At 50.9% G+C, this 24,410-nt stretch overlaps 11 protein-coding genes and 1 non-coding gene across 12 annotated transcripts; 8 read left to right on the top strand and 4 right to left on the bottom strand.

The window, feature by feature from the left end:
* Positions 1–117: 117 nt before the first annotated feature.
* J4E82_010743 (uncharacterized protein) lies at positions 118–1,039 on the top strand (the record flags this gene model as incomplete). Its single annotated transcript, XM_051736953.1, has 2 exons — positions 118–367; positions 419–1,039. Coding segments are annotated over 2 exons (871 nt in total), but the record flags the coding sequence as incomplete, so codon positions are not given.
* A 1,452-nt stretch (positions 1,040–2,491) lies between these two features.
* J4E82_010742 (uncharacterized protein) lies at positions 2,492–2,898 on the top strand (the record flags this gene model as incomplete). Its single annotated transcript, XM_051736952.1, has 2 exons — positions 2,492–2,754; positions 2,829–2,898. The coding sequence occupies 2 exons, from the start codon at positions 2,492–2,494 to the stop codon at positions 2,896–2,898; spliced, it is 333 nt and encodes a 110-aa protein (XP_051583306.1).
* Positions 2,899–3,443: 545 nt separating this feature from the next.
* Positions 3,444–5,969, top strand: J4E82_010741 (uncharacterized protein; the record flags this gene model as incomplete). The annotated part of the gene is made up of 4 exons (XM_051736951.1): positions 3,444–3,609; positions 3,660–4,183; positions 4,235–4,855; positions 4,902–5,969. 4 exons carry the CDS (start codon positions 3,444–3,446, stop codon positions 5,967–5,969), a joined length of 2,379 nt encoding a protein of 792 aa, XP_051583305.1.
* Positions 5,970–6,376: 407 nt separating this feature from the next.
* On the bottom strand, positions 6,377–6,448 carry J4E82_010740. Its single transcript has one exon. It is a non-coding gene; the product is annotated as a tRNA-Ala (tRNA).
* A 1,726-nt stretch (positions 6,449–8,174) lies between these two features.
* Positions 8,175–10,294, top strand: J4E82_010739 (uncharacterized protein; the record flags this gene model as incomplete). Its single annotated transcript, XM_051736950.1, has 2 exons — positions 8,175–9,625; positions 9,712–10,294. 2 exons carry the CDS (start codon positions 8,175–8,177, stop codon positions 10,292–10,294), a joined length of 2,034 nt encoding a protein of 677 aa, XP_051583304.1.
* A 651-nt stretch (positions 10,295–10,945) lies between these two features.
* RPL44 (40s ribosomal protein L44e) lies at positions 10,946–11,573 on the top strand (the record flags this gene model as incomplete). The annotated part of the gene is made up of 4 exons (XM_051736949.1): positions 10,946–11,177; positions 11,231–11,331; positions 11,384–11,449; positions 11,499–11,573. 4 exons carry the CDS (start codon positions 10,946–10,948, stop codon positions 11,571–11,573), a joined length of 474 nt encoding a protein of 157 aa, XP_051583303.1.
* Positions 11,574–12,024: 451 nt separating this feature from the next.
* J4E82_010737 (uncharacterized protein) lies at positions 12,025–13,329 on the top strand (the record flags this gene model as incomplete). Its single annotated transcript, XM_051736948.1, has 3 exons — positions 12,025–12,223; positions 12,368–12,645; positions 12,763–13,329. The coding sequence occupies 3 exons, from the start codon at positions 12,025–12,027 to the stop codon at positions 13,327–13,329; spliced, it is 1,044 nt and encodes a 347-aa protein (XP_051583302.1).
* Positions 13,330–13,969: 640 nt separating this feature from the next.
* Positions 13,970–14,887, bottom strand: J4E82_010736 (uncharacterized protein; the record flags this gene model as incomplete). The annotated part of the gene is made up of 1 exon (XM_051736947.1): positions 13,970–14,887. The coding sequence occupies one exon, from the start codon at positions 14,885–14,887 to the stop codon at positions 13,970–13,972; it is 918 nt and encodes a 305-aa protein (XP_051583301.1).
* Positions 14,888–16,457: 1,570 nt separating this feature from the next.
* J4E82_010735 (uncharacterized protein) lies at positions 16,458–18,398 on the top strand (the record flags this gene model as incomplete). Its single annotated transcript, XM_051736946.1, has 3 exons — positions 16,458–16,524; positions 16,576–17,128; positions 17,177–18,398. 3 exons carry the CDS (start codon positions 16,458–16,460, stop codon positions 18,396–18,398), a joined length of 1,842 nt encoding a protein of 613 aa, XP_051583300.1.
* Positions 18,399–18,783: 385 nt separating this feature from the next.
* Positions 18,784–19,442, bottom strand: J4E82_010734 (uncharacterized protein; the record flags this gene model as incomplete). Its single annotated transcript, XM_051736945.1, has 3 exons — positions 18,784–19,155; positions 19,255–19,308; positions 19,389–19,442. The coding sequence occupies 3 exons, from the start codon at positions 19,440–19,442 to the stop codon at positions 18,784–18,786; spliced, it is 480 nt and encodes a 159-aa protein (XP_051583299.1).
* A 763-nt stretch (positions 19,443–20,205) lies between these two features.
* J4E82_010733 (uncharacterized protein) lies at positions 20,206–20,789 on the top strand (the record flags this gene model as incomplete). The annotated part of the gene is made up of 3 exons (XM_051736944.1): positions 20,206–20,250; positions 20,301–20,354; positions 20,430–20,789. 3 exons carry the CDS (start codon positions 20,206–20,208, stop codon positions 20,787–20,789), a joined length of 459 nt encoding a protein of 152 aa, XP_051583298.1.
* Positions 20,790–22,309: 1,520 nt separating this feature from the next.
* J4E82_010732 (uncharacterized protein) lies at positions 22,310–24,205 on the bottom strand (the record flags this gene model as incomplete). Its single annotated transcript, XM_051736943.1, has 4 exons — positions 22,310–23,363; positions 23,414–23,838; positions 23,888–24,000; positions 24,052–24,205. 4 exons carry the CDS (start codon positions 24,203–24,205, stop codon positions 22,310–22,312), a joined length of 1,746 nt encoding a protein of 581 aa, XP_051583297.1.
* Positions 24,206–24,410: the final 205 nt, after the last annotated feature.

Below are 24,410 nucleotides of genomic sequence, written 5' to 3'. Positions count from 1 at the left end.
CAGTCTCAGTTCGCGATTCTAAAAAATGTCTTGGCAGTCAATCAGGTCAGTTCACTACCTCCAGACTGACAGTTTGAACCGCAAAGATGAACTGACAACTGACTGATTGACTGATAGCAACTCTGAGAACAATGCAACCGTTCAGTTCGAATACATTGAGATGAGAGAGGTCATCCGTTTGGAAGCCGATGCGAACAAGAACTCTAGCTACGTAGACTTTGTCAAGACAAAGGGGAACCGGTGGAGGTTGGCGATTCTTATCTCCCTCGGTATCATCTCTCAATACTCCGGCAACGCGCTCTTCTCCAACTACATCAACTTGGTTTACGAAGGCGCCGGAATCACTAGCGAGAACCAAAAGATGGGTGTAGGTTTACCTGAATCGATGTACAGAAATCCGTACTAACGTCTTGTTCAGCTTACTGGTGGTGAGCGTATCTTGGCTCTTTGTGTCTCAGTCTACGCCGCTACCTTGATCGACAAAGTTGGTCGCCGTCCACTTTTCCTCGGTGCCACCACCGGTATGGTTATTTCGTTCATCTGCTGGACCGTCACCTGCGCTGTCTACGAGAACTCTGGCGACACCAACTCCGCAGCTGGCTACGCTCAGATTCCATTCGTGTGGATCTTTGGTGTTTTCTATGCTTTTGCTTGGTCTGGTCTACTCGTCGCATACGCTCTGGAGATCTTGCCCTACGCCCTTCGTGCCAAAGGTCTCATGATCATGAACATCACTGTTCAGGCTATTCTTGCAGTCGGTGGTCAGACCAACCCTGTTGCGTGGGACAACCTTCCCAAGCATTGGAATCTGGCTCTCTTCTACACTCTCTGGATCACTGTCGAGCTTGTATTTGTTTACTTCGTCTACCCCGAGACTAAGGGTCCTACACTCGAGGAGATTGCCCGCATCTTCGATGGTCCGGCCGCTGTTGCTCCAGTGGATATGGATGCTATCGCGAGGCAAGCCGCTAAGGAACGCCTCCACGGCTCTGGTGATGATGAGAAGGAGCCGCATATTCAGCAGACCCAGGTCGTCTAGGGTATCGAACTTTGCTCAACGGAAGTTCGTCTCGTAGACATGAGGGACATCCGGCTTCGTGGTTTTAACAGTTCGCTCGCGCTGAGGTAGCCTTAGTTTACAATAGAAGAGCTGTTTTGATATATCCTGAACGATCGCATACTGCCATGTTGACCCGTAATAACCATGTTTCAGAAATGCTTAGGAGGTGGGGAGGATCTTCAGACATAATTTCTAATGAGAAGGCACGTGTTAGCGCGACCGCCAAGATACCATCGCTGGGCTAGGCAGATACCCCGCATCGGAGGAAACCCCCTCTCACCTCCTCATATGCCGTATTAGCGTCTCACCGACAGCCGTTCCTTACGGGTAACGTCTTACTACCTAAGTGCTCATCCCCGTCAGCTACATTACCATCTCATTGTCTTTGTTCGGCCCGTCATTGTAATCACGCAGGTCCATTTCGGTATGCAAATGATTGTTGTTTAGAGCACGCAAACCTGTCATAACTGGCGACGACACTCTGTACATCTTCGCTGTTCTATCATCGAGCCTCCTCTCCTTGTTTAGGACATCGCAAATCTTGCTCAACTCTTCGACCCAGCTCCCAGCTCGTCGTGTATTTAGGACCGGCCTGTCACCGCGACATTGATCCAAAGGTCTAAGCCAACCTCCGATTATGAATTCTATTCTGCTACTAGACCTAGCTGTTGAGGTCCCCATATTGCATACAAGGGTACAGCATCGTAGGAGAGATTGGACAAGCCTGGTGGCCCTTAACTGGTAGTGCTATCATCCCACGCCATTGCCAAGATTCTCACTATGAGCAAGCGTTCAGCGTTGGCTGGATCGTATAAGCTTAGCAAAGCGTAAGTTCGTGTCTGCGTTGAGAACCAGCTTGGCAAGGCCACCCTCAGGTTAGACCTGGAATACACACATCCAACTCATCGTAGTTTCCTTCCATTCGTCAAAAGGGTATGATTGAGTTAAAACAGCAGTGGAAGGCCCGTTCCGCCGTGCATTCGGTCATTGTTAGAGCTGAACTGCCTCGCTAGACTAAAACTTCCTTTCCAGTAAGAGCGATAGCCGAGCGATCGCTTGAAACGCCTGAAACTGTCTCACTCGGAACGGAATACCAAGCGCTCCTCACTGACATATCGCTCATTATATACAATCATGCAATCTATCTTGCATTCTCTTTCGATCCGGTCACCCAACTCCAAGCGTTCATTTGCTCTCCCTGGGGCTTGGCCAACAATACCAAGTAAATCAACATGCTCATCAGCAACGCTTCCAAGCTACCAGGCAGACATTGGTAGTGACCAGAAGCGCGTCTTAGGTAGAGCAGGTATGGTCTTGATCACAAGAAGATCATATAAGAAGGTGGGTGCTGGCTACGTTTGGAGTACCAAAACCTTCCGAGCAATCATATCATGATCTTCACTTCACGATCACCAGACTTCCAATATCAATATGAAGTACCTCACTACCATTTCGGCTGCTCTCAGTCTCATCCTCTCCACTACTGCGGCGGCTACTCCCGGACCTCTGATCAATGCCGACCTCCTTCCTCGCGATATGTCTGCTATGCCTCGTGGTATAACGTCTCTCTTGACTAGAGACGTGATGATGGATCGTCGTGCTCTCGAGAAGCGCGCTGGTTGCTTCCAGGCATGTAACTCAGGATGTGGAGGCTGCACCAGTATGGGCTGTCTTAGCGGTTGCCAGATCAATTGGTGAGATTAGCTCCAACTCCGCGGTCGAAGTAGCCCTCTAGGTATCCAAAATGTTACTAACAACCTTCTCATAGCGCGATCTGTTGTGAAATCCACAACGGCAATTGCACCGACTGCGGTACTCAGTATGAGTGTGATCAGTAGTGATCCAAAAACACATTGGTCGCAATGTGAACAAGGAGTCTTGTTATCGTCTGGCGGCTTTGTCGTGCGATGAGAGATATGGGATAGAACACACTCGCTATTCAAAATTGAACACAATTGCGGGCTTATCATAATCCAATGAGGTGGGAAGTGAGATAAGCCAGTCTATGTTCAACAGCAGCTGCACTACTGTACTGCGTCCATGTGCTGCTGTTTTGTGACTTTCTGACGTACTGTCCAGATATTCAGAGGACAGCGCACGGTCTTGCAGAATATTGTGGAAAGTGGTTAGCTCGAAGTCGAGTTTAATCCGCTGCAACAAAGCGCCTTACTCAGCACGCCCCACATTGTTCGTTCTTGTCTCGGTATCTCCATTTTTATTGTTATTTCATTGAACAACACCCAAAGACGATCAACAAAGCGATACAAAACGCCTTGATGCTGCTTTGCAATGTCACAGCGAGTTCATATATGTATAGAGTCAGGCAGTCGACCTTGCAGCCCATCGCATAGCCCCACCTAGCGATCACGACAATTCAAGCACTATGGCGAACAATCCTGATCCTCGCGTTGTCAATATTGGAGGTATCGAAACGTATGAAAGTATAGATGACGATGATGCAAACCTTTACGATGGCCTCCTCGACAACCAGACGAAGAACGCATTTCTCGCGATGATGCGGTATCTTATCAGAAAGAGAGGCAGAGAATGTATGTATATAGCAACAAGTAGATTCGGAGTATGTGGCTCACCTTCATAGTTCCCCGAGGCAGTCGCGGAAGGAAGGTTGTGAATCAATGGAGAGTCAAGCAAAACTATTGGAGAAAGAAGGTATACACTGGCCAACCTGCGGCGACGGCAGTCAGACCACTCCCAATTCCACCATCCATTGCTCCACCAATGGCCTTGCAAGCTCCAGTGGCTTCAGTAGATCACGCACAGGTAGCGCAACAACAATCGCAAGAGTCGGGTGCAACTGGAGACGCACCGGAAGGAGATGGTGTAGACACGCCTACAGCTATATCAGAAACTTCAAGTGGAGAGCGCTCGCCTCCATTCTATATTCGAAATAGCCCCGAAGGAAAGCGATTCTTAGCTCCTACGGCGGGGCAGCGACGTGAAGCCTACAATCATCAGGACGGTAATTGGAAGTTTGCGATGACTCTCTATCAAACTAGACTTGACGGAAGCGGGGCGGATAAGCGACGGTTTGAGAAGGGGACAATGCCTCGCAAGTCAGTTTCCCTTTATGTTCGGACGAGTGATGCTGGGGTAGTTGAAGATGTGAGTCTAATAGTGTAGGTGCATTTGGAAGGCCTTACTCATCGTTCTTAGCAAATCACAGTCAAATGTCTAGAGGCACTGGATGCGAAAGAGTTCAACGACGCGAAGCACGAGATTCGGATGAACCAGCGCATCAGCCAACTCAATTGTTCGCATATGATACCACAACGCGGTAGCACCAGAAGATCTTGCACTAGGAAGATTCATGGTCGCAGCAACGACGAAGAACCGGTGCTGACTGTCTTCAATATATACTCGTCTTTTGCCGAACTTGGAACTCTTGCACGCATCTACAACGGGCATAAACTCACTCCCAAAAAGAAACCTGTACCCGAGCATTTCATCTGGTATCTACTCAGTCAGATGTCCAAGGCGCTGATTGCATTGCAACAGGGTGTTTGCTCAACACCGAATCTCGAAGACCAGAATCAGGATCATAAGTCACCTATTGGATCTGGAGAAGACGTAGGTTCAGATGCTACCTCGGTGGCGTGGCGGCCAATCATTCATTCCGATATCAAAGATGCCAACATATTCCTGCGATCTGATAACACTCAATACCCCGCTTATCCAAGAGTTGTTTTATCTGATTTTGACATCGCTTTTGAACTAGACGACGAACGTGAGATGCAAAGAAGGATGTTCCAAGGCACGCCGGGATTGATGCCTCCAGTAAGTGGGCTGCTGGAAATATCGAAACGATGCTAACCTCGATTAGGAACGAGATGGTGCTGGATTGGATGAAAATCCTTGGACACCAGATAAGTGGCCTGTCTCGGAGAAGTCAGACATTTGGAGTCTAGCTATGACCGCGTGGGCATCAATGATGGCCCACAAAGAGGAAAGCTTTTACGAGAATGTCAAAGAGCGACCCAAGGATCCAGACCACGTTGATGATCTGAGGGATGGAACTGTTAGAAGCAAAGATAGTATTTTCCCACAAACGTTAGAAGAGATTCCCGAAGAATACAGTGTGTGCCTGTGCCAAGTCATCTCGCGCTGTCTACGGTACAATCCGAAGAGACGCATGTCACTTGAGGTCCTGCGAAGAGTCAGCGACGATAACCTCTCCAGACTCGATAGGATGTATGGCGAAGAAATACGAAAGGGAAAAGACGCAATCGCCGATGAATTCAAACTCGAATATACCAAAGAAGATAGTGACAATTGGGCACAATATGCTATCGGCCAGGAGTTTGTACCGCCACAAAAACGGCAGAAGACAGACAGCGCCGGTGAATTTGAAGAGAGATTGACCAGCGTGGTTACTGATTGGGCTTCCGAGGCTGTACACCCGCGCCCTAGTACAGCAGTCCAAGATGAGGTGCTGAACCTTGTCGACAACCTCATCAGCCGCTCTACAGAAGAAGCAATTGAGATCTTCCGTGAGCGTGAAGCTTATCTCACCGCCTGGCAATATCTTTGTTCGAGTATACGCAAATACACATCATCTCAACGCGACGTCTACGTGGCTGACAATATCACTATTGAGGTTTTACGAGAATCGCTCGAACGCAACACCAAAAGGGCAGTGCTTATGTTGCTCCGCGAGACAGTCTTGGAACTCGCCTTGGAAGCCGCATCAGGAGATCAAAAGAATGGTCTTCAGACATTGCAGCATGCGGTCATGTGGGGTCTAGTGCTGTGGGATATCAATGCAGAGCCGGTGACGCCAAGACTGAGTGACAAAACGGAGATGCATCGTGGCGTTGCCAGCTTCATCCTTGACCAACCTTCCGGTGTGACGATGCATGAAGATGCTCACTCAGATGTAATTATCACATAGGTAGTGAGATCGCCATTGGTAGTTCTGTACGTTGTTATTACTGTCGTTGCTTTTTCGAAACGGCAAGTGCGTCTTCTCCCTATCGGATGTATCTACAAAACAAAGCAAATTCGTCAAGCTCTCTTGAAATAGATATGCGGGTTCTTATGGTGTACGCGAGGAGATGGAAATGTCTTTGTGTGAGTTCAACTCGACATGCGGTGCAGAAAGTGCATTCTTTTGACAATGCATGCATACACCAACATCACTCTAAATGACCTGAACATGGTAGTTTGTAGAACAGGATTACGATCAATAGGTCGCACACATCCGCTAATCTCAGTGTTCGTGCGCTCCCCAAAAAAAGACTACAGAACTTCGCTGATCCGTGCCTGGATTGTCCCTACAAGGCTGGAAACGCAAAAAGATGGACTTGCAGGGAATCGAACCCTGGACCACTCCCATGCTAAGGGAGTATTATACCACTAAACCACAAGCCCGATTTGTAATCGCATGCTGATTCGCTGATGAAGAGCTAGACAAAAGTAAAATATATATTCTGCAACGTTTGATATCCGCGTAGCTGAGTGGGGTGCGGAATTTGTTTATGGTCCGAAAGTCAATTACCCCCACTGAGCGTCAACACATTGTAAGTGATGTGGAAAACGCACTGTCATTCACAAGCCTGTACAACCACGCAATTCAACCACAATGAAATTATGTGCTCCTGTACTCTCATTCCCGAGCTTATAATACAGGGAGCGGCTCTTGAGTTGCTAAAAATTCCCTCTCAACACCGCAATTACACGCAGTCTCAAACTCAGTGATTTCGATGACTAAATTCTCACGACCATGACGTCTCTAAAAACCGCACCATTAACCCCATCGCCCCTGCTAAGCTTACCAGGAGGAATACGCAACGACATCTATGCCCTTGCACTATCAACTAGTCCCCAGGGTTATATCGATTTTAGTCTGACATCCAACGATAGACGCATTAACCAGTTGCAAATGACCTGTCGCCAACTTTACAGAGAGACTCGGCTGCTCGAATTCAAACACAACCCTGTGAGGATCGATGGCCATATGGTTGAGTCCTCACTTAGGAGTTTACGGGACGAAAAACACCCATCAAAAGCAAAGATGATATTTCTTGACCTGACTTGCTCGCTCGGTCCCAAGAGACTTTCGTGGATCACGAGTCTAACACTCTCCAACAAAATTACCGCTGTGGACCACGAAAATTGGCTAGAACAGCAAGAGATGGCGAGCACGATGGCCTACTTAACCAAAGTCTTGATAAACAGTCCATCGCTACGAGTGAAGTACAACATGCACCACTTCTGCAGAGCGAACCTGCTCAACAAGTTGGGCGACGAAGCTACTGACATCTCTATCTTCACGCATGGCATCGTGGTGTCTAGCGTCATACGTGGCGACGCTCTAGAGGACATGTGGCCAACAACAACAGCAGTAGTACCAGTAATGAAGGAATCATACGAACGCAGAATGAGTATAGCAGAGAAGCTCCGTGCTCTTCGGGTTGTGAGGGAAGCGCCGTTAAAAGTGAAGAGACTGTGGGACAGGATCAGATTCTTTCCTAACCCGGATATTGTCACAACACCGCGATCATCCGGCTTGACTCCAGTCGAATGGGAGCTCAGATTCAAACTATGGGCAGCATTGTTCAGGCGCTGGGTGGAAGAGGAAATCTGAAGATCTTATCAAGTGCAATGACAGATGATAAGATGTGGAGATACGCTACATGTCCAGTGCAGCCAGCAACCATCGCCACTTCTCAACGACGATGTTGCCTCTGCTCTCTCGTTGGTAAAGAAAGTTCATATACTGCATCGTGCCGTATGGTAGATCAGGCGTGCGAGGAACTTTGAAGAATAGAATTAATAAAACCGACTCCCTCACAGAAGCCTTGACGTTGTATTTTTTTTTTGGTTATAGTGTTTCATATTTCGATCCTGATTATAGATGTGTGACTGGGAGTGAATGAAAGAGCTCAGATGAAAGCAGACGCATCCGGCGCACGGGCCCGCAGTTGCCTCGGTGACATCACAAACAAGCTGCGCAGACTTTCCAACTCCACCTATCGCTCATCACCGCGACCACACGAGCCAACCCACGCCTGTCTCACTTCCGCCCTGCAACTTTCTCGGTCGCAACCCCCGCTGAATCGTCGACTCACCTCAACTACCCCACCACGACACCGACATGGCTGATGCGCGCGGAGAGTATTGGTATTACGAAGATGGCGTGGATCCAAACAAGATAACGGTCCCGGAACTGAGGAGCATCTTACTCCGACATGGCGTTCAATACCCTTCCTCGGCAAAGAAGCCCGCTCTGGTTGGCATGTTCGTCGACCTCGTTCTTCCCCAGAAAGCACAGGTCCAACGGGCGCAGGCACGCACAAAGCGATCGACGCGGGGCATCGTAGATGTTCCCTCCAGTTCAGCCAGCACAGTAGAGACAGACGATGCCGAAGATGAGACGCTTGTAGTACCTACACCTGCGACTACACGACGCACAACCCGACGAACAACCCGCGAACCGACAGAGGAAGCAGATGTACCGGCACCACGCGCCAAGACACCCTCGCGGGCTGTTCCTGCCAAACACAGCAGAGCGCTTGAACCTGAGGTAGATGAGCGACCCGCGACTAGACGCATACGCAAAAGCGCCACTCCTGCGCCCAAGGAACCCACGCCCGAGCCGGAAGCGTGGCATCGCAACGACGCTGCCAGTCCCTTCACCCAGGAGAACCCCTTTCAGAGTGGGAGCTCTCCTGCAGTGCCAGACACGATATCGCGCGACCGTCGTAGGCGCACTACAGGATATGCTCAGGAGAGGCGCAAGAGCGACGCGCATCGCCGGAGGACCTTTCAACCCAAGACTGAGCAACAAGACGACGGCGTTATGGTACCCACTCGCGGGACATTCGACGTGGCAGACCCGCGTGTGAAGCAGCAGGAGGATGATCTCGCAGATGCTGGCGAAGAGTTCACGCCAGAGGAGCAGCTTGATCTAGTGCGCGAGCGGGCAAGGGCTGGTGAAGTGGACATTTTGCCTCCTCGGAGACGTAGGCAGAAAGGCAAAAAAACTGGAACAATCAAAGCAATGGCCGGCACTCTTCTTCTCACAGCTTCGGCCGCCTTCGCTGGCGTATGGCGGCAGGAAAAGATCGAAGTCGGCTTCTGCGGCGTTGGACGAGATGCCATCGGACTTGCTGGTGTGGAAATACCAAGCTGGGCGGACCAAATCCTCCCACAATGCGAGCCTTGTCCACCACACGCGCAGTGCTTCCGCGGATTGACTCTCAGGTGCGATCCTGATTTCATCATGAAGGATCATCCGCTGTCCCTCGGTGGCTTGATTCCTTTACCACCGACCTGCGAACCGGACAGTGAGAAGACACGCAAAGTGAACGGTATCGCGAACAAGGCAACTGAGATACTTCGCCAACGCAAGGCCCAATACGAGTGCGGAGAGCCTGATGCAGCAGGAAACCTAGTGGAAAGCCCTGAAGTGAGCGAGGTGGATTTAAAACAACAGATGGCATCTCAGAAGAGCAAGAGCTTGACGGATCAGGAATTCAGTGAGCTGTTCGACAGAGCCTTTCCTGAGCTGGTTATGCGGGAAGAAATAATCGAGAGCACCGACGGGTAAGTACTCTCCTTGCTAGTCCCATCACTTGTACAGCATTTCTGACGTGGAATTGTACTAATCAGTTACTCTTCCTTGAACACAGAACAACAGGCGCACGCCGTCTCGCATCCACCTCCCTCGCCAAGCTCTCCCTCTCCTGTAGCGTCCGAAGATCCCTCCGACAATCCTTTGAACGACATCTTCTCCAAATTGTAACAATACTCTTCCTCATTGCCACTGGCTCATACGGAAAGTATTCATATACTAGTAACCGGGCGATGGAAGTTCGGGCCAAGCAGCTAGCAAGCGACGCGTATGACAGACTCCAGGACCAAGCCGCGTTGGGCTACTACGACTCAGGCGCTGAGAAGGGCATCAGTATGACACAACTGCGGGACGATGTCTTGAGGACAGAGTTTAATGCAAAGCGACGACAGAAGCTGTGGACGAGGGTACAGGCAAAGGTTGAGAAGAACAGCAACATCCGCGCAGGTGTCCGAACAACAGCTAGCGGCGACGTTGCTCGCATGTGGGAATGGGTCGGTCCTGTGAAGCGGATCGACGATGGAAGAACACCTGCGAAAGGTGAGAGCAGCAGGTTCAGTCTTGGCATGGGTAGCAGCCCTCCATCTGCATCTCGAGATACAGAGGTCCAGAAGTGGGAAGAGGGACATCCGATTTACTAGTCTTCACGTTTGAGCTTCCATTTGTTTTACCGGGTTCATGATCAGACATGGTATATGGCGAGCGATCTGCATTTTACTTAGCACGCATGATACCACAATGAATTCTTTCCCGATCAACTCATGATGACGAAGGACCCGATGTTCGCAATGTGCCTCTCCTTTGTCTTGGCTGTGGCTGGTGTAGTGTGGCGTCGGCTTACTAACCTAGCCGAAGCCCACACAACGCTAGCAATATCGGCGCAGCGACCTCAACACCTCCAGCAACACCGCCAACTTTTCGCTCATACTAACCACAGAGCAAAATCCGTCAAAATGGTGAGTGATATCTTTGCTGCCGGGAATATTGCGAAGGACACGACATGTGCGACGAGCGACGAGCAAGCGAATTCACGAATCGATGACGATGGCGAGGCGAAACCTCCGACCCCACGACATTGTACCGACGATACCTTATCAGAACGGGACACGGCGGGAGACATCTGATGCTACGACGGCTGGGCTGGATAATGTCTCTTGTTGCTGGTATAAGGGAGACGCGAGGGCCTTGGAGTAGAAGGGCGGCGACTCCACCAGCAAACCATCATGCGCTCATATATCTTACGTCGCACTACGAAACATCCGCAAAGGCGCAGGATTGCGCTCGTATAATTCATGGCGGCATTGTCTTTCCAGGACTTACACCATCGCATCCTCGCGTTACCGATTCTTCGCCATCGTCTTTTTCGCTCGCTCGTCCCGCATTCGTCGCTAGCAAAGGAAACGGGGAGCTTCAAGGCATTGATCACGGACGCTGACTTCCACCCCCAGGTCAACGTTCCCAAGACCCGCCGAACCTACTGCAAGGGCAAGGACTGCAAGAAGCACACCCAGCACAAGGTCACCCGTACGTGATGCACGTCCACGCATTCGCACCACCTGTATACTGAGACTGTGTAGAGTACAAGGCTGGCAAGGCTTCGCTGTTCGCGCAGGGTAAGCGTCGTTATGACCGCAAGCAATCCGGTTACGGAGGTCAGACCAAGCCCGTCTTCCACAAGGTATGATCGCACGCATCCGGGATGAAGAAACGGGCGACTAACAACCAAACAGAGGGCGAAGACCACCAAGAAGGTCGTTCTCCGTCTAGAGTGCACACAGTGCAAGACCAAGGCACAGGTATGCTGCACTCACCTCCCACTAGCTCACAAATACTAACGCACCGCAGCTCGCCCTCAAGCGATGCAAGCACTTCGAGCTTGGTGGTGACAAGAAGACCAAGGGTGCCGCTCTCGTCTTCTAAGCGTGCATCTTCTTTCTCTCTCTTTTGCTGGGCTCTCGGCGTAGTCTTCGGGCGGATGGAATGGAACGGCTCTACCTTCGACTCAAGCAATGCATCAAACCATCAGTGCGATAAAGAAATGAAGGCGTGTGAGGCGGTGGAAGATTTGGCGACAAAAGGTCACCAGCCACGAATTTACGGACTGTAACCTACATATGCATCAAATGGAGCTCGATTGAAGGGACCGCAACATAGCTGCTTTGCTGATTCCAGTCGTGATTGTCAAGTGATGATTCCCAGATGTTGTAGCAGGTACAACGATGCGGCTCGATTCCGACGGAATCATGTTTCCAAGTCGTGGTTGCCCCTCCACCCCCACTAACGCGTCAGTCGCGCCCTATCTTGTCAACGCCATAGACGCCACTTGTATATGTAACGTGAGTATGACCATCTCTTAGACCAAATCTACACAATGGCTGATTCCAACAAGAAGAGCGTGCTAATCGTTGGCGGTGGCGCTGTCGGTGCAATCGCAGCCGTCAACCTCGAAGCCGGTGGTCTGGCTACGGTAACCCTCGTCCTACGCTCCAACTACGACGTCGTCAAAGAACACGGATACACAATCTCCAGCTGCGATCATGGAAACTTGAAGGGATGGAGACCCAGTGTCGGTATGTTTGGCAACCTCACTCTTCTATACTTGGACGACTTTTGGGGGCGGCTCAATATTCAAACTGAATGTGGCTTATGCGTCTGTAATATGGCATGAGGAAAAAGGCAAGCTAACATGTAAACCATTGTTTTTTGAAACAAAGTCCGTAACAGTATTCCCGATCTCGTTGGGGAAGGTATCGAGCAGCAGCCATTCGATTATGTGATGCTTTGCACCAAGAACATGCCGGATATCCTTCCCACGGCCATCGACCTAATCAGCCCTGCTCTCCCCACTGGCAGCAATGCGAGCAAGACTACCTTGATACTCTTGCAAAACGGGTTGAATATCGAGAAACCGTTTCTGCGTCCTCATCCCAATGTTTGTATCCTAAGCGGTATTTCCATGATTGGCAGTGCGGAAACTATGCCTGGTACTATTGTAAGTATTTATCCCTGTTTCCTTTTTCTTTTCTTTCTGTATTGGTCTGGAAGGTGATAAGTCTGTATGTGTATATATTTACTGATTACGCGCCCTGACCAAACTTTTTTTTTCTAGATCCAAGATGAAGGCGATAAACTGTTAATCGGCGCCTTTCCCACATCAAACATCAACCCCGCTGTGCCCGAACGACGCGCCGAAGAATTCGTGCACATGTACTCGGCAGGCGGCAAAACAAAGTGCACCTACTCGCCCAACGTCCTGCACGACCGGTGGAAGAAATTGGTCTTCAACGCCTGTTTGAATCCAATCTGCGCCATTACGGGCCTGGACGACGGACGGCTGCGCCTGGCGGACGGCGCACTCGACGGCCTCGTGCGACCAGCCATGCGCGAAATCGTTGCTGCGGCCAAGGCGGTCTGCGGTGTGGACTTGGATCCAGGGGTTGTGGAGGAGACGATTCATGTTGATCCGTTGGAGAGCTGGTTGAAGCCTAGTATGCAGCAGGATTTGGAAAAGGGCAATTTCCTCGAGTATGAGAATTTGCTGGGGGAGCCGTTGAGGGCGGGGAGGAATGCTGGGGTTAGTATGCCGACGTTGGAAGTGCTGTATTACCTTGCCAAGGCGATTCAGTGGAGGATCAAGGAGAAGAGAGGATTGGTTGAGGTGCCGGGGAAGAAGTAGAGTGGTTTGGAGGGTGGGAGGTGGTGTTGCGACTATGGACATCACGTAGATGATGTTGGCAACTTGTCATGTCATCTCACTAATCATAGAGCATCCGTTGCATTATCAAGAATCACAGTGCGAACATGGGAGAAGGTTGTGATGGTCGAAGACACGTATTACTCCGCTGATACCTTTTTAGTGCCCACCAGTCTAAAAGTGTTAGAGTATATAGAGACGTGCTTTCTAAGCAGCGAAGATGTTTCGTTCAGTAGTCGTGGTTAACAAAGACAATGAAGTTTTAGTAAGACATGTCTGATTTCAAGTTCTATGTACGGTAGATATGAGTAAAGAGAGTAGGAAATCCGATGCCCTCCTTTGGAAGGAAGCTGTCCTTCCTTATATGCTTCGATAGTTGAGTATAGAGTATATCCATCCAAGATACCCTATGTACTGGCACATCAGCGGTATGGTCCAAATGAGTTAAATTGCCGTAGTCAACCTTGCTTAGAAAATCACCTGCCTTGATCCTCCTTCTTTGAGAATAATCGACCAGCTCTTTCCACCGGCATGTTATATGTTCGTACTCGCATTCCATATGAGGAGAACAGTTTTTCCAGGTGTTGTTGGCCATGTTCCCTCCATGGCTCCGACCCCCGCTCTATATGCCATTCTCGACCCAATCCTTCGCGTACTTGTAGCCGATCCATTGCTCTGCCTCTGGCACGACCTCGCTGTGCGCCGCCCATGTGATATCCTTCTTGATGATGGGTAGCTCAGTGCCTTTAGGAACACTAGGAAAGTACGTCAAGTTTTTAGCTTGCAAATCTGCCAGATGCACGAGTTGATCCAAACGTAGCCAGCGATACGGCCTCCAGTTCTGCCTAGTACGCGTTGACTTCGTATCGATTTCGGGATACAGCTTTTCAAACCCTTCGCCGCGCGTGTACGAGTAGACATCTACAGCATGTGTAATAAAGTCGCTAACAGTCGGAGCAGTCCAGATCGGATGACGTTTTGAAAGGTCCGAGTTGTGAAATGTTGGAACTTTGGTGCGCCACATGGGTAAGTAGTACTTGACTCTCATCGAGGGGTTGTCGTTGCATAGCCTTGTAAGACAAGCAAGGGTATCCACGCCCTCTGGCCCAGCTTCTACATAACGGCTCTTGGTCTCTATCGTGATGTTGATTGTCTTGATCCACGACCTTTTCGTGACGGGTATCGATGATAGCCATCGATTCAGCAATAGGAAAGACGTCGCGTACTCGCTCTTTCTGGAGACACGCAATGTGATTTCGTTGTATTTAAGCTCCAAGCCAACGGTCTTAGCGTAAACTTCCTTGCTGACATACTTGAGCTGGTTGTACTCGACAGTGTCAAATTCAAACGCAAGTTCGTCAAGCGCGTCGGTAGGTGTCGCACGGAGGTAGAGATAATGCCTCTTATTAGTAGGGTTGTACTCGTCCCAGAGGACCGGATCGAAGCAACGGAGAGGTTCTGGGGCGGTGAGAGCGAGCTCGTAGATGGTGTTGCGGATCTCAGCCGGCAGCATGCTCAGGAAGAGCGAGCTGCTGGCCATCTCGATGTGAAGATTGACTTGACTTGGTTCATAATCGAAGTACAAAGAACGTGAAGTAGTTGAAACGAACACGATTAGGCAGCAGCTGCCGTCCACCAATGAGAGCACGAATATACAAAGAACGTATTATCAGTATGAACGACAAGGAAGTCGCAGTTTTAACCAGAAGTTATCTATTTGCTACACGCCGCCTGACTGGGAAAGCGCGCTGTCTCCCGTACTACCATTTCAACAAGACAGCTCGTGTTACACAAGCGGCCCGACGTCTTTCCGCAGAAATTTGTGAACCTCACATTCCGTGTTTACTGCTGGCTCGACGGATGCTATCATCGAGCACGCTATCATGCCTGTGAGCTAAAAGTTGTGATTGAGACTTTTCGTCCATCTCATGACACTGTGCAGGCATTGTTGCCTACTTGAACGAAGTGTTTCAAGAGTAGTGTATCTATGCATAGATGAGAAAAATAGCAGCCTACAGTGTTGTTGATCTGTTGTAAGCTTATGTGGACTGCAAGATACTAGGTAGGGCTTATTGTCCCTGCACCTGTTCAGCTTTTCTCTCGTATGGCATGTTAGTGGCGTAGAGGTCCTGCATGGTTACCTTGGCAGCTGGCTCCCTTCGATGTCACGTGGAAGCCGGATAGACACCCTCACGAAGCATCGTACGATATCATAACATGTAAGCGTGCAGGTCTACGATGGACTCGATGTACCAGATTGGTGTTGCAGCAGCTCGGCGAGATGCTAACGAATAGGCACAATAGATCAATCATGACAAAGCGAGGCATTTTCTCTCATCGCGATCAAAATGTAGTTCACATCGTTATTCGATCGGAGAAGGCGACGTATCATGGAAGGATGGCCATCCGAAGCAGGGCCGCAGAGTTGGCGATTGGACAGTCACTCGTTCGCGTCGACGTTGTGGAGGGAGGTTCCTTCTAGCAGGCGGGCCATGGCATTGCCGCTGCAAGGGCATGAAGATCTTTTGTCGTAAAACCGGTAGAGACGGAAGATCTTTGGGCTCTGACGGCGTGCGGCGTGCCAGGATAAACCAGGTTTTGGTGGGCTAAAGAGCGGAGCCGAGGTGGCGGTGCAGTTCGGCTTATGGCTGGTGCTTGGCGAGTGACGAATGACGAGTGACGACGCTGTGAACCAACTTGGGCTGCTGGCCATGACCGGCAAGAGTCAAAGAATCTTCTTAACTCCTCCACGTGAACTCCTCTTACTCATCGCCTGTCTCTCCTGTGACTGTACCCTATGCCCTTCTGCTCGCGCACCGAGCAGCCGACCTCACAACGACATTCTTGAGCGCTTTCAAGCGCGCGCGCCCAGGCTTGGATTCCTCTCAGCCACGCTTTACTGCTTAGTACACCAACAACACGACGATTCCAGACAAATCCTCAGCCGCGCAATCAGCCCACGCCAGCCCACGGCCTGAAATACTGGGAGGCAGCGGACCCGACAGCCTGACTCTATCCATACAACGCAGCGAAGACGTATACGCGCCGTGCCAGGCAGAACCGCCTAGAACCTGTGATACCCAACACAACCAGCGCATATTACCCCAAACATGGCACTCAACGGGGTGCGTCGGAAGGACACAACCAAAGGGCCGCCGCTGCGCATTCTGTCGCTAGGTAGGTTATGATGCAAGGCTCCAGTATGGCAGGTGCTAACCCATGTGACAGACGGCGGAGGCGTGCGGGGGTACTCCATGCTGATAATCCTCCAAGAATTGATGCACCGAACTTTTGTCGAGACCGAAGGCCGAGCCCCAAAACGGCACGAAGTACCAAAGCCATGTGAACATTTCGATCTCATTGTAGGAACCGGCACCGGAGGTCTGATTGCCATAATGCTGGGTAGACTGAGAATGGATGTAGAGACGTGCAAAGACGTATATGTGCGCATGACGAGAAGAGTATTTGAGACGGACAAGACGTTTGCCGGCATACCATATCGATCTACATTGTTCAAGGCGTCCAAGCTAGAGGAAGCTATCATGCAATGTGTGCGCGAACACACCATCTACGATGACGAAGGCAACGACAACCACAACGGGCAGGATGCACCGCCCATGACCCCGGGCAGTGCTATTTCGGGCCGTATGCAAAGGAGCGCTAGTAATGCCAGCAACTACAGCCAGATTGGCATGACGCCCGTAAATATGCGCATAGCCGCCATGAAGTGGGGGAACCCTCACGCCCTGCTATACGACAACCGGGAAGAGCGCACTAAGACGTGAGTGAATCATACATGAGCAGTGTTCCAGTCTACTAACTTTGACAGCGCCGTCACGGCCGTGTACAAAGGCACAAGGAAATCTGGCGCTGGCCAGATCCTGCTCCGCTCCTACGATTCCCGCAAAGAACCCGCCATCGAACCCAACGCCACAATATGGCAAGCCGGCCGAGCCACATCCGCGACTGCCCTGGCATTCAAGCCCATCCAAGTCGGACAATCCGTCTTCCTCGATGAAGGTTCCGGCAAATACAACCCAGCCCCCATGGCCCTCGACGAAGCCGTCTGCAACGAATGGCCCGGCCGCGAAGTCGGCGTCTTTGTGAGCATAGGGACGGGAAAGCGACCCGAAGGCACAAACGCCCAACAACATCTGTGGTGGGAAGGTTTTGTGTCAGGCGGCATCGGCGACTTTGCAGAGGCCCGCCGCAAGCTCATTCAAAAGATCGAAGACTGCGAAAAGACACACAAGGAAATGAAGGACAACCTTGCGAAACGACATGTCAATCCGGAAAATTACTATCGCCTGAATGTCAATGTGGGTGTGGGGGAATTTGGAATGAATGAGTGGAACGCCCTCGCAGAAATCAGCACAAACACGCGCATGTACCTTGCAGAGAAGAGCGTCCAATCCATGACCCTCGATTCCGCCGCCAAAATCGCCAGAATCCATTTCGCAAAAGTCCGCTGGGAGCGCGCGGCCAAAGGCGAGTCTCCTTTCTCTCCAGGCGCCCAGGCACCCAACAAACCCCTCCCTACCGTCCCAGACCCTGCGCCCATGGCCGTCGAACTACCAGCCGAGGAACTTGCACCAGAATACTACACTAATATCCATCCTGCATTTCGACCCGCGGCAGAACCAAGACGGCCGAGTGACAACGACAAATTCCTCGTTGTGTCGAATGATGAGTATCCGCAGTCGGCCAGTACAGATGGCTTCTCAGACCTCCCGCCACGTCACTCTGGTGAACTAGTGTCTCCGGGTCGGCGCTCAGATGAGCAGTTTCAAGCGGGAAGGCCGGTTTCTTGGATGAGTAGTGCGACGAGTTGGGACGATAGGTTGAGCAATGCGCCGCCGAGGCCGCCAAAGACGCCCTTCCAGGATGGCTATGGTCCGCCGCCGCCATTGTCTTCTGGCGGGTTGAGGACCAGTCCGCCGGCTGGAAGCAGTTTTGCGAGACCACCGCCTGGAGCGCCGCTGCCGTATCCGGATACAGATGGTCCGCCGCCTATTGTTAACAAGGCTACGAAACCGGATTATTCGAGGTGATGGAGAGAGGGAGAGAGTCTTTGTGTGCGTAGGCGAACGTCATGATTTTTCGAAACGGCTGAGAAAGTTGCATGTTGAACGATGTATAGTTTAGATACCCATTCGAACTTTATTTTATTTTTTCTCCTCTTCTCGTTTGCTCTGTTAATGGCTATTGAGGTATTTTTTTTGTTCCTCCATGTTTCGACGTGTTCTCCATGATGTTGTTCAATCTCGCAGCCCGTTGTGTTCATGCCTTTTCTGAAAGTAGAGCACATTTCGCTCGCGAACGCCGATCAGACTACATGTATGTCCGGTCACATAGCTCCCCCGAGATCCAACGATATCATCAGTAGTACATCCTTGTGAATGCGACTACGCGATCAAACCCAGCCCTCTGATTTAATCAGAAATCTTCGCCGACTTGCTCTTCCTCCTTTGGCTCAGGCTTAACACCAATCGTCTCCCCCTCATCAAGATCACCATCAACGATTTCTTCGTCGGTGAAATCCCTCTCAACCTCCTTCTTCTTACGACCGCGTTTAGTCGGAGTCTTGACATTTGCTTCTCCCTTGGCAGCAGCAGCAGCAGCATCGCCCTTGGCCTTGCGCTTACGAGGAGTCGGAGTCTTCTTCTTCGGAGTACCGGTACTGTCGTTGGTACCTGGATCACCACTCGACGTGAGAGCTTCGAGCTCGTCCTTGAGCGTGGCCTTCTTGAGGCGGTCTATCATGCGCTGGCAGGCGATGATGGAACGGCCCGCAGGGCGTGGGGTGTTCTGGAGTTTTCATGTTAGTTGTTGGTGGATTTTATGGCAAGACGGAGAGGAGTGTGGGGGTGTGCGAAAGAGAGGGAAATGGGGACATTGGCTACGTACGTTGTAGTCGAACTTGACGTTGGAATTCTCGATGAGAGCGAAGAGGTAGGTGAGCTGTTTGTTTGTTTTTCTTCCTGTCAGTCTTTTTTGTGCGGAGGCTTGGGGTGAGGAGGGGAGGGTGGGGAAAGATATACGCGCTCCTTGTCTGTCCAACCAGAACCAGTCTTCGTGCATTCGTTGCCTGACATGGTGACTATAGTGTTTCAAGGTTGTGTTGATGTTGGTAGTTTGTTTGGATCCTAGTGTATGGCCGTGGTATGTGATGGCAAGGGGATGGCGGACTGGTGTGCGTGGGAAGAGTTGCGAAGTTTTCGGAAGCGGGGGATATGGCGATGGATGTTTGTTTGTATATGGTAGCGTTGTTGTGATAGTGAACTGATGGTGAACAAGTGAAGGTGGGTTTTGACATACGTAGGCCCTAGTAAATGCGGAGATTGCGCTATCCCGAATGTCAGGAATTCTTTCGTGAGAGTCATTTACGAGTTTTATAGTTGTCATGTTTCCCTTCATTGAGTATCCAGATATGGAATTGTCGGTTTATGTAGGTAGGCTAATGTAGCATGCATTTCTATAAATGTGCTGTGGCAGATTGAACGGCAACTCCCAAGGCCATACCATGTGCATAGAAGGGTGATGTATACATGACTTGGCGTTGATCTTCAGAGCATGGCTACCGCGTTTCCGTTAGCAATCTGTACTCACCTTCACCACGCATCGTGAACTCTGCACCATTGACTACGTGCCGTCTTTGCCGTTCGAGGACTCACAGTGAGGGTGAGTTCCACCCGCTTGGCAGATTTCCCACTCTAGATACAAACGTCAATCGCTTCCTCACCCTGCTTTCTCCCTCTACCTCTGTTTTCCATCTTCACCCTGCAACGGCCATAACCCTTTCTCTACCTCATCTGAATACTCCTGCTCAGTCGACATCTCCTTCGGTAATACCACATCATGTCTGGTCAAGGTAACGCTCAGAGTTGGACTGAACACGAAGTTGTACGTTCCTTTCCATCCACTTGCGAAACCGCAAAACTAACAGTGAACAGCTCGTCTACCTCCTCAGCGTCATTGAGGCTGGCAATGTGCAACTCGACTACAATGTAAGTATTCCTGTATTCACTATGAAACCAGGTGTACTACTCCTAGGTAGAGCTCTTTTGATTGACATAACACAGAATGCTCCTGTACCTGCTGGCCGCAACGTGAACGGATGTCGTCAGAAGATCAACAAGACCAAGCTCGCGCTGAAGCCAGAGATTGATGCACTCAAGGCCGGATCACCCATTGCTGCCGCTGTCACTACCCCTGCTGGTGGAACTCCGACCAAGAAGGCTGCTACACCACTCAAACGCAAGCCGAAGACTGATGATGAGGGCAACACTGGTGAGGTTACTCCCAAGAAGGGTCGCGGTCGCCCCAAGAAGAACAAGGAGCCTACTCCTGAGGCTGAAGAGGATCAGGAGGATCTAGGTATCAAGTCAGAGTTTGGAGAAGACGAGGTGGACGACATCCTGAAGGAGGCCGAGCTGATCTGAGGCTGTCCCTAGCCAGCAGTATGGCACCAAACGTATGTGCATGGTGGAGTCCATTGTGGGGGTTCTGCAGCGCATATCAGCGTCTAACGTCCAGACTACGTTCACGGCATGCTTGGAGTATCACCTGCATCTTGGTTAGCTGTATCTTCGGCTTCCACAACCCCCAGGTATCAAAGATATACTTGAAGAATACAAGTCAAATATTGAAACCAACACGCATCTCAACATGCTCTCGGTGAACTTTCCACTCGAAAACCGACGAAGTCTTCGAAAGACCGAAACAACATACCACCGTCACAAATATGCCCATCCCATCCTTTACATCCCCAAAGCTGCAGCAAATCATCCATTAGCCGCATACAACATGCCTTATCCTAATCAACACACCAAACCAACCCCGTCTAACTTCTCCACCTCACCACCACAAAAGCCTTCTCTAACATCCCCAGCATCACCCCAATCAGGCGCAACCATCCAACCTATAAAACCACAACAACAGTTCCTTTAGCCACCTACCATTCCATCCAAAACCATACATCACACATACACCAGATCCAGATAACCAAACGTAGACCCCACAAAAGTAAAGAAGCAGAGTTAATCTTTTTTTTTCTCTCCCTAAAAAAAAAAACCGACCCAAAGGAGAGAAGAAAGCATACGAGTCAAAAACCGCCTGCAGCCCTACCCGTTCGTCGATCTGGTTCATGCGCGTGCGCTCGCTCCAAACCATTGCTGCATATAAAACTGTTGAGAACCGGTGAAAGTGGGTCCCGGGTCAAGGTAAACCTAGCAGCGGGCCATCCCGCAGATGAGAGCGGAAGGGAGGGGAGGGGCTGGGCTGGGCGGTCGTGCATGGCATTGTGGCTGGTGTGGTATGGGGGAGGGGGGTCTGTGCTACTATAGTCTGGCGCTGTTATTAAGGACGCGTGAAAGATTTCGGGATCCCGTTTTTATCTCGAGGTGATACGAGATAAGGGACTTTTGTGATAAGCTGATCGTCCTTGCTGCACTTTTGTGTGGAAGTAGTCTTTGAGGTCTTCGGAGAATGAGGGGGGCCGTCGTCCGAGGTTGAGTATGGCAGATGGTATTGTTTAACGCCAGTGAAAAGGTAGTCTCAACAAGTACTGTTGTTGAGAACATAGTAATACTGACGTGAGACGGATACTCCATCCGTTAACAATTTGACATCACCGTTGCAAAGTGGAGACGGGGGATTGATCTTAAGATTGTCCATAACATGTTGCATTTTCATTCCACAGTGCAATCATTTGCACCAAGGTCGGAGGTATCTAGTGTGTACTACAAGTCTCGTGAGAAGACGAATGAAGTGTAGTAGGGTATCGAGTATCCATCCAGCCATCCCACAAGCACAAGTCGAGAGAAAAGGAAAAGTAATTTTGGTGAGACCCAGTGCCCAGTCTAAAATGAAGGCCGTTACCGAAACAAGAACCAAAGAAAGGTGCATCTTCAATTAAAGACGAACCGTAGCGCCAAAAGCATGTTCAAGAATCGAAGGAGCTCTACAAGTGAGCAACACCGTTGGTGACCTCAGTCACACCAACAGTAGTGCCATTCAGCTTCTCGCTCGCAACAAGCTGCGACACCTTCTTGTCGAAGTACTTGGGCTCAGTGTAAGGGTCGTACATGTTCTTCTTGATGTAGGCGTCGAGTTGCTCGTCAGTGAGACCGCGGAGCTCAGTAGCACGGTCAACACCGTTCTTCTGAGCCGCACGGATAACACCACGGGTGACAATGACGGAAACCTCGCGGATGCGGCGGATGTCCGGGTACAGCCAGCCGTCGGCGACTTCTTGCTTGTTGAGAGAAGTCGAGAGTGACTCTGCAGAGGCGTAGATCATGTCTTGTGTGACGGAGACGGCCTTGGAGATGATGGCACCCAGTCCGATACCAGGGAAGACGTACATGTTGTTTCCTTGGCCGGGAGTAAGCATCTTGCCTCCAAACTCCATTGAGGGGAAGGGAGAGCCTGAAGCGAAGAGGCAGCGTCCCTCGGTAGCAACGACGGCCTCCTCGAATGTGCACTCGGATTTGCTTGAAGGGTTGGAGAGAGGGAAGATGATGGGGTGGTTGTTGATCTTGGCCATCTTCTCGAGGATGTCCTTGTTGAAGGCACCGCCAATGGTCGACAGACCCATCAGGATGGTGGGCTGTACGTAGTCGATGAGGCGGCTGAGTGACTGGTATTGACGACCGTTGTTGTCGTCGCGAGCGAAGAAGACCTTGTGCTCGGCGAGCTTGTCGCCGCGGTCCAGGGTGACGAGACCGTTTGAGTCGACGAACCAGAACTTGCGCTTGGCCTCGTCCTCTGTCAGACCCTCCTTCATGAAGTACTCGACGATTTGCTTGGCAACACCGACACCAGCGCTTCCAGCGCCGAGGAAGATGGCCTTGTGGTCCTTTGCGGGGACACCTGACGCCTTGACAGCGTTGATGAACCCACCGACAATAACGGCACCAGTTCCCTGCACGTCGTCGTTGAACATGGCGTATTGGTCTTGGTAGCGTTCCAAGGCGGGGAAAGGGTTCTTGAAGTCCTCGAATTGGATAACAATGCTGTCACACGATCAGTTTCCTGAATAGGATAATAGGTGGATGTTACGTACCTGGGCCACTTGTCGGTAAGAGCAGCCATGAGCTCGTCGAGGAACTCCTTCTCCTGCTCGGGAGTAACCTTGGGCATCCTGGAGCCCATGTAGAGAGGGTCGTCGCGGAGAGCCTTGTTGCTGGTTCCGAGATCGAGAGTCAGGGGCAGGGTGCTGTCTGGCTTGATACCAGCGCAGGCGGTGTAGAGAGCGAGCTTTCCGACAGGAATACCCATGCCGTTGACACCAAGGTCACCAAGACCCAGGATACGGGATCCATCTGTGAGGACAGTGATGTCGACCTGGTGTGGCCAGTTGTCGAGGATCTTGCGGAGGTTGCCCCGGTCGCTCCATGAGAGATACATGCCCTCGGGTTGTGTCCAGATTTCGTGCCATCGTACGCAGGCTTCACCAACGGTGGGAGTGTAGATGAGGGGGGTGAGTTCCTGGCTATGTTAGAATCGTGATTTCAAAGTGCCTCTGGTTGTTTCGTACCTTGATGTTCTCTCCTAGAAGACGGTAGAAAAGATGTGGGTTGGTGGCCTTGAGGTGGACGAGGTACTGGAACTTTTCGATGGGCGCCTGCTTCATGGCAAGGAGTCTGAGGCCTGGGAACGTTAACAAAGGTTCACTTCTTCTTTCTAGGCATATCTACGCACATCGCTCGCTCTGAACGTCGTAGCTCTCAACGGCAGGGGGAGTGAGGCCGTATGTGCCCAGGGTTTTGCGGACATCGGGCGTGTACGACAGGTCGTAGTCACCGGAAGTGGTGCTCAATTGGCGGGCCATGTTGGGTCGAATGGCGGAAGGCATGTTGTCGGTTGCTACAGTGGCCATATAACGAACGAAGGGAGGTTTCTGGATTGAAGAACGGAGGCCTTGGGCGGGAGCCGTAACTTTTATAAGCGACCTGAATCGCTGCATTGAAATGAGCTGAAACGACGCGTCGGCAATTGAAAAGGAATTAGGAAGACAGCCCGCCTGGGGCGCGGAGGATGGGGGGCTACATAATAGTCAG

This window comes from Alternaria postmessia, assembly GCF_024291825.1.
Source record: "Alternaria postmessia strain BMP 2775 chromosome Unknown scaffold_140, whole genome shotgun sequence".
NCBI lineage: Eukaryota > Fungi > Ascomycota > Dothideomycetes > Pleosporales > Pleosporaceae > Alternaria > Alternaria postmessia.
Note: the sequence above shows the minus strand (reverse complement) of the source record. Positions and strands in the feature narration are given on the sequence as shown.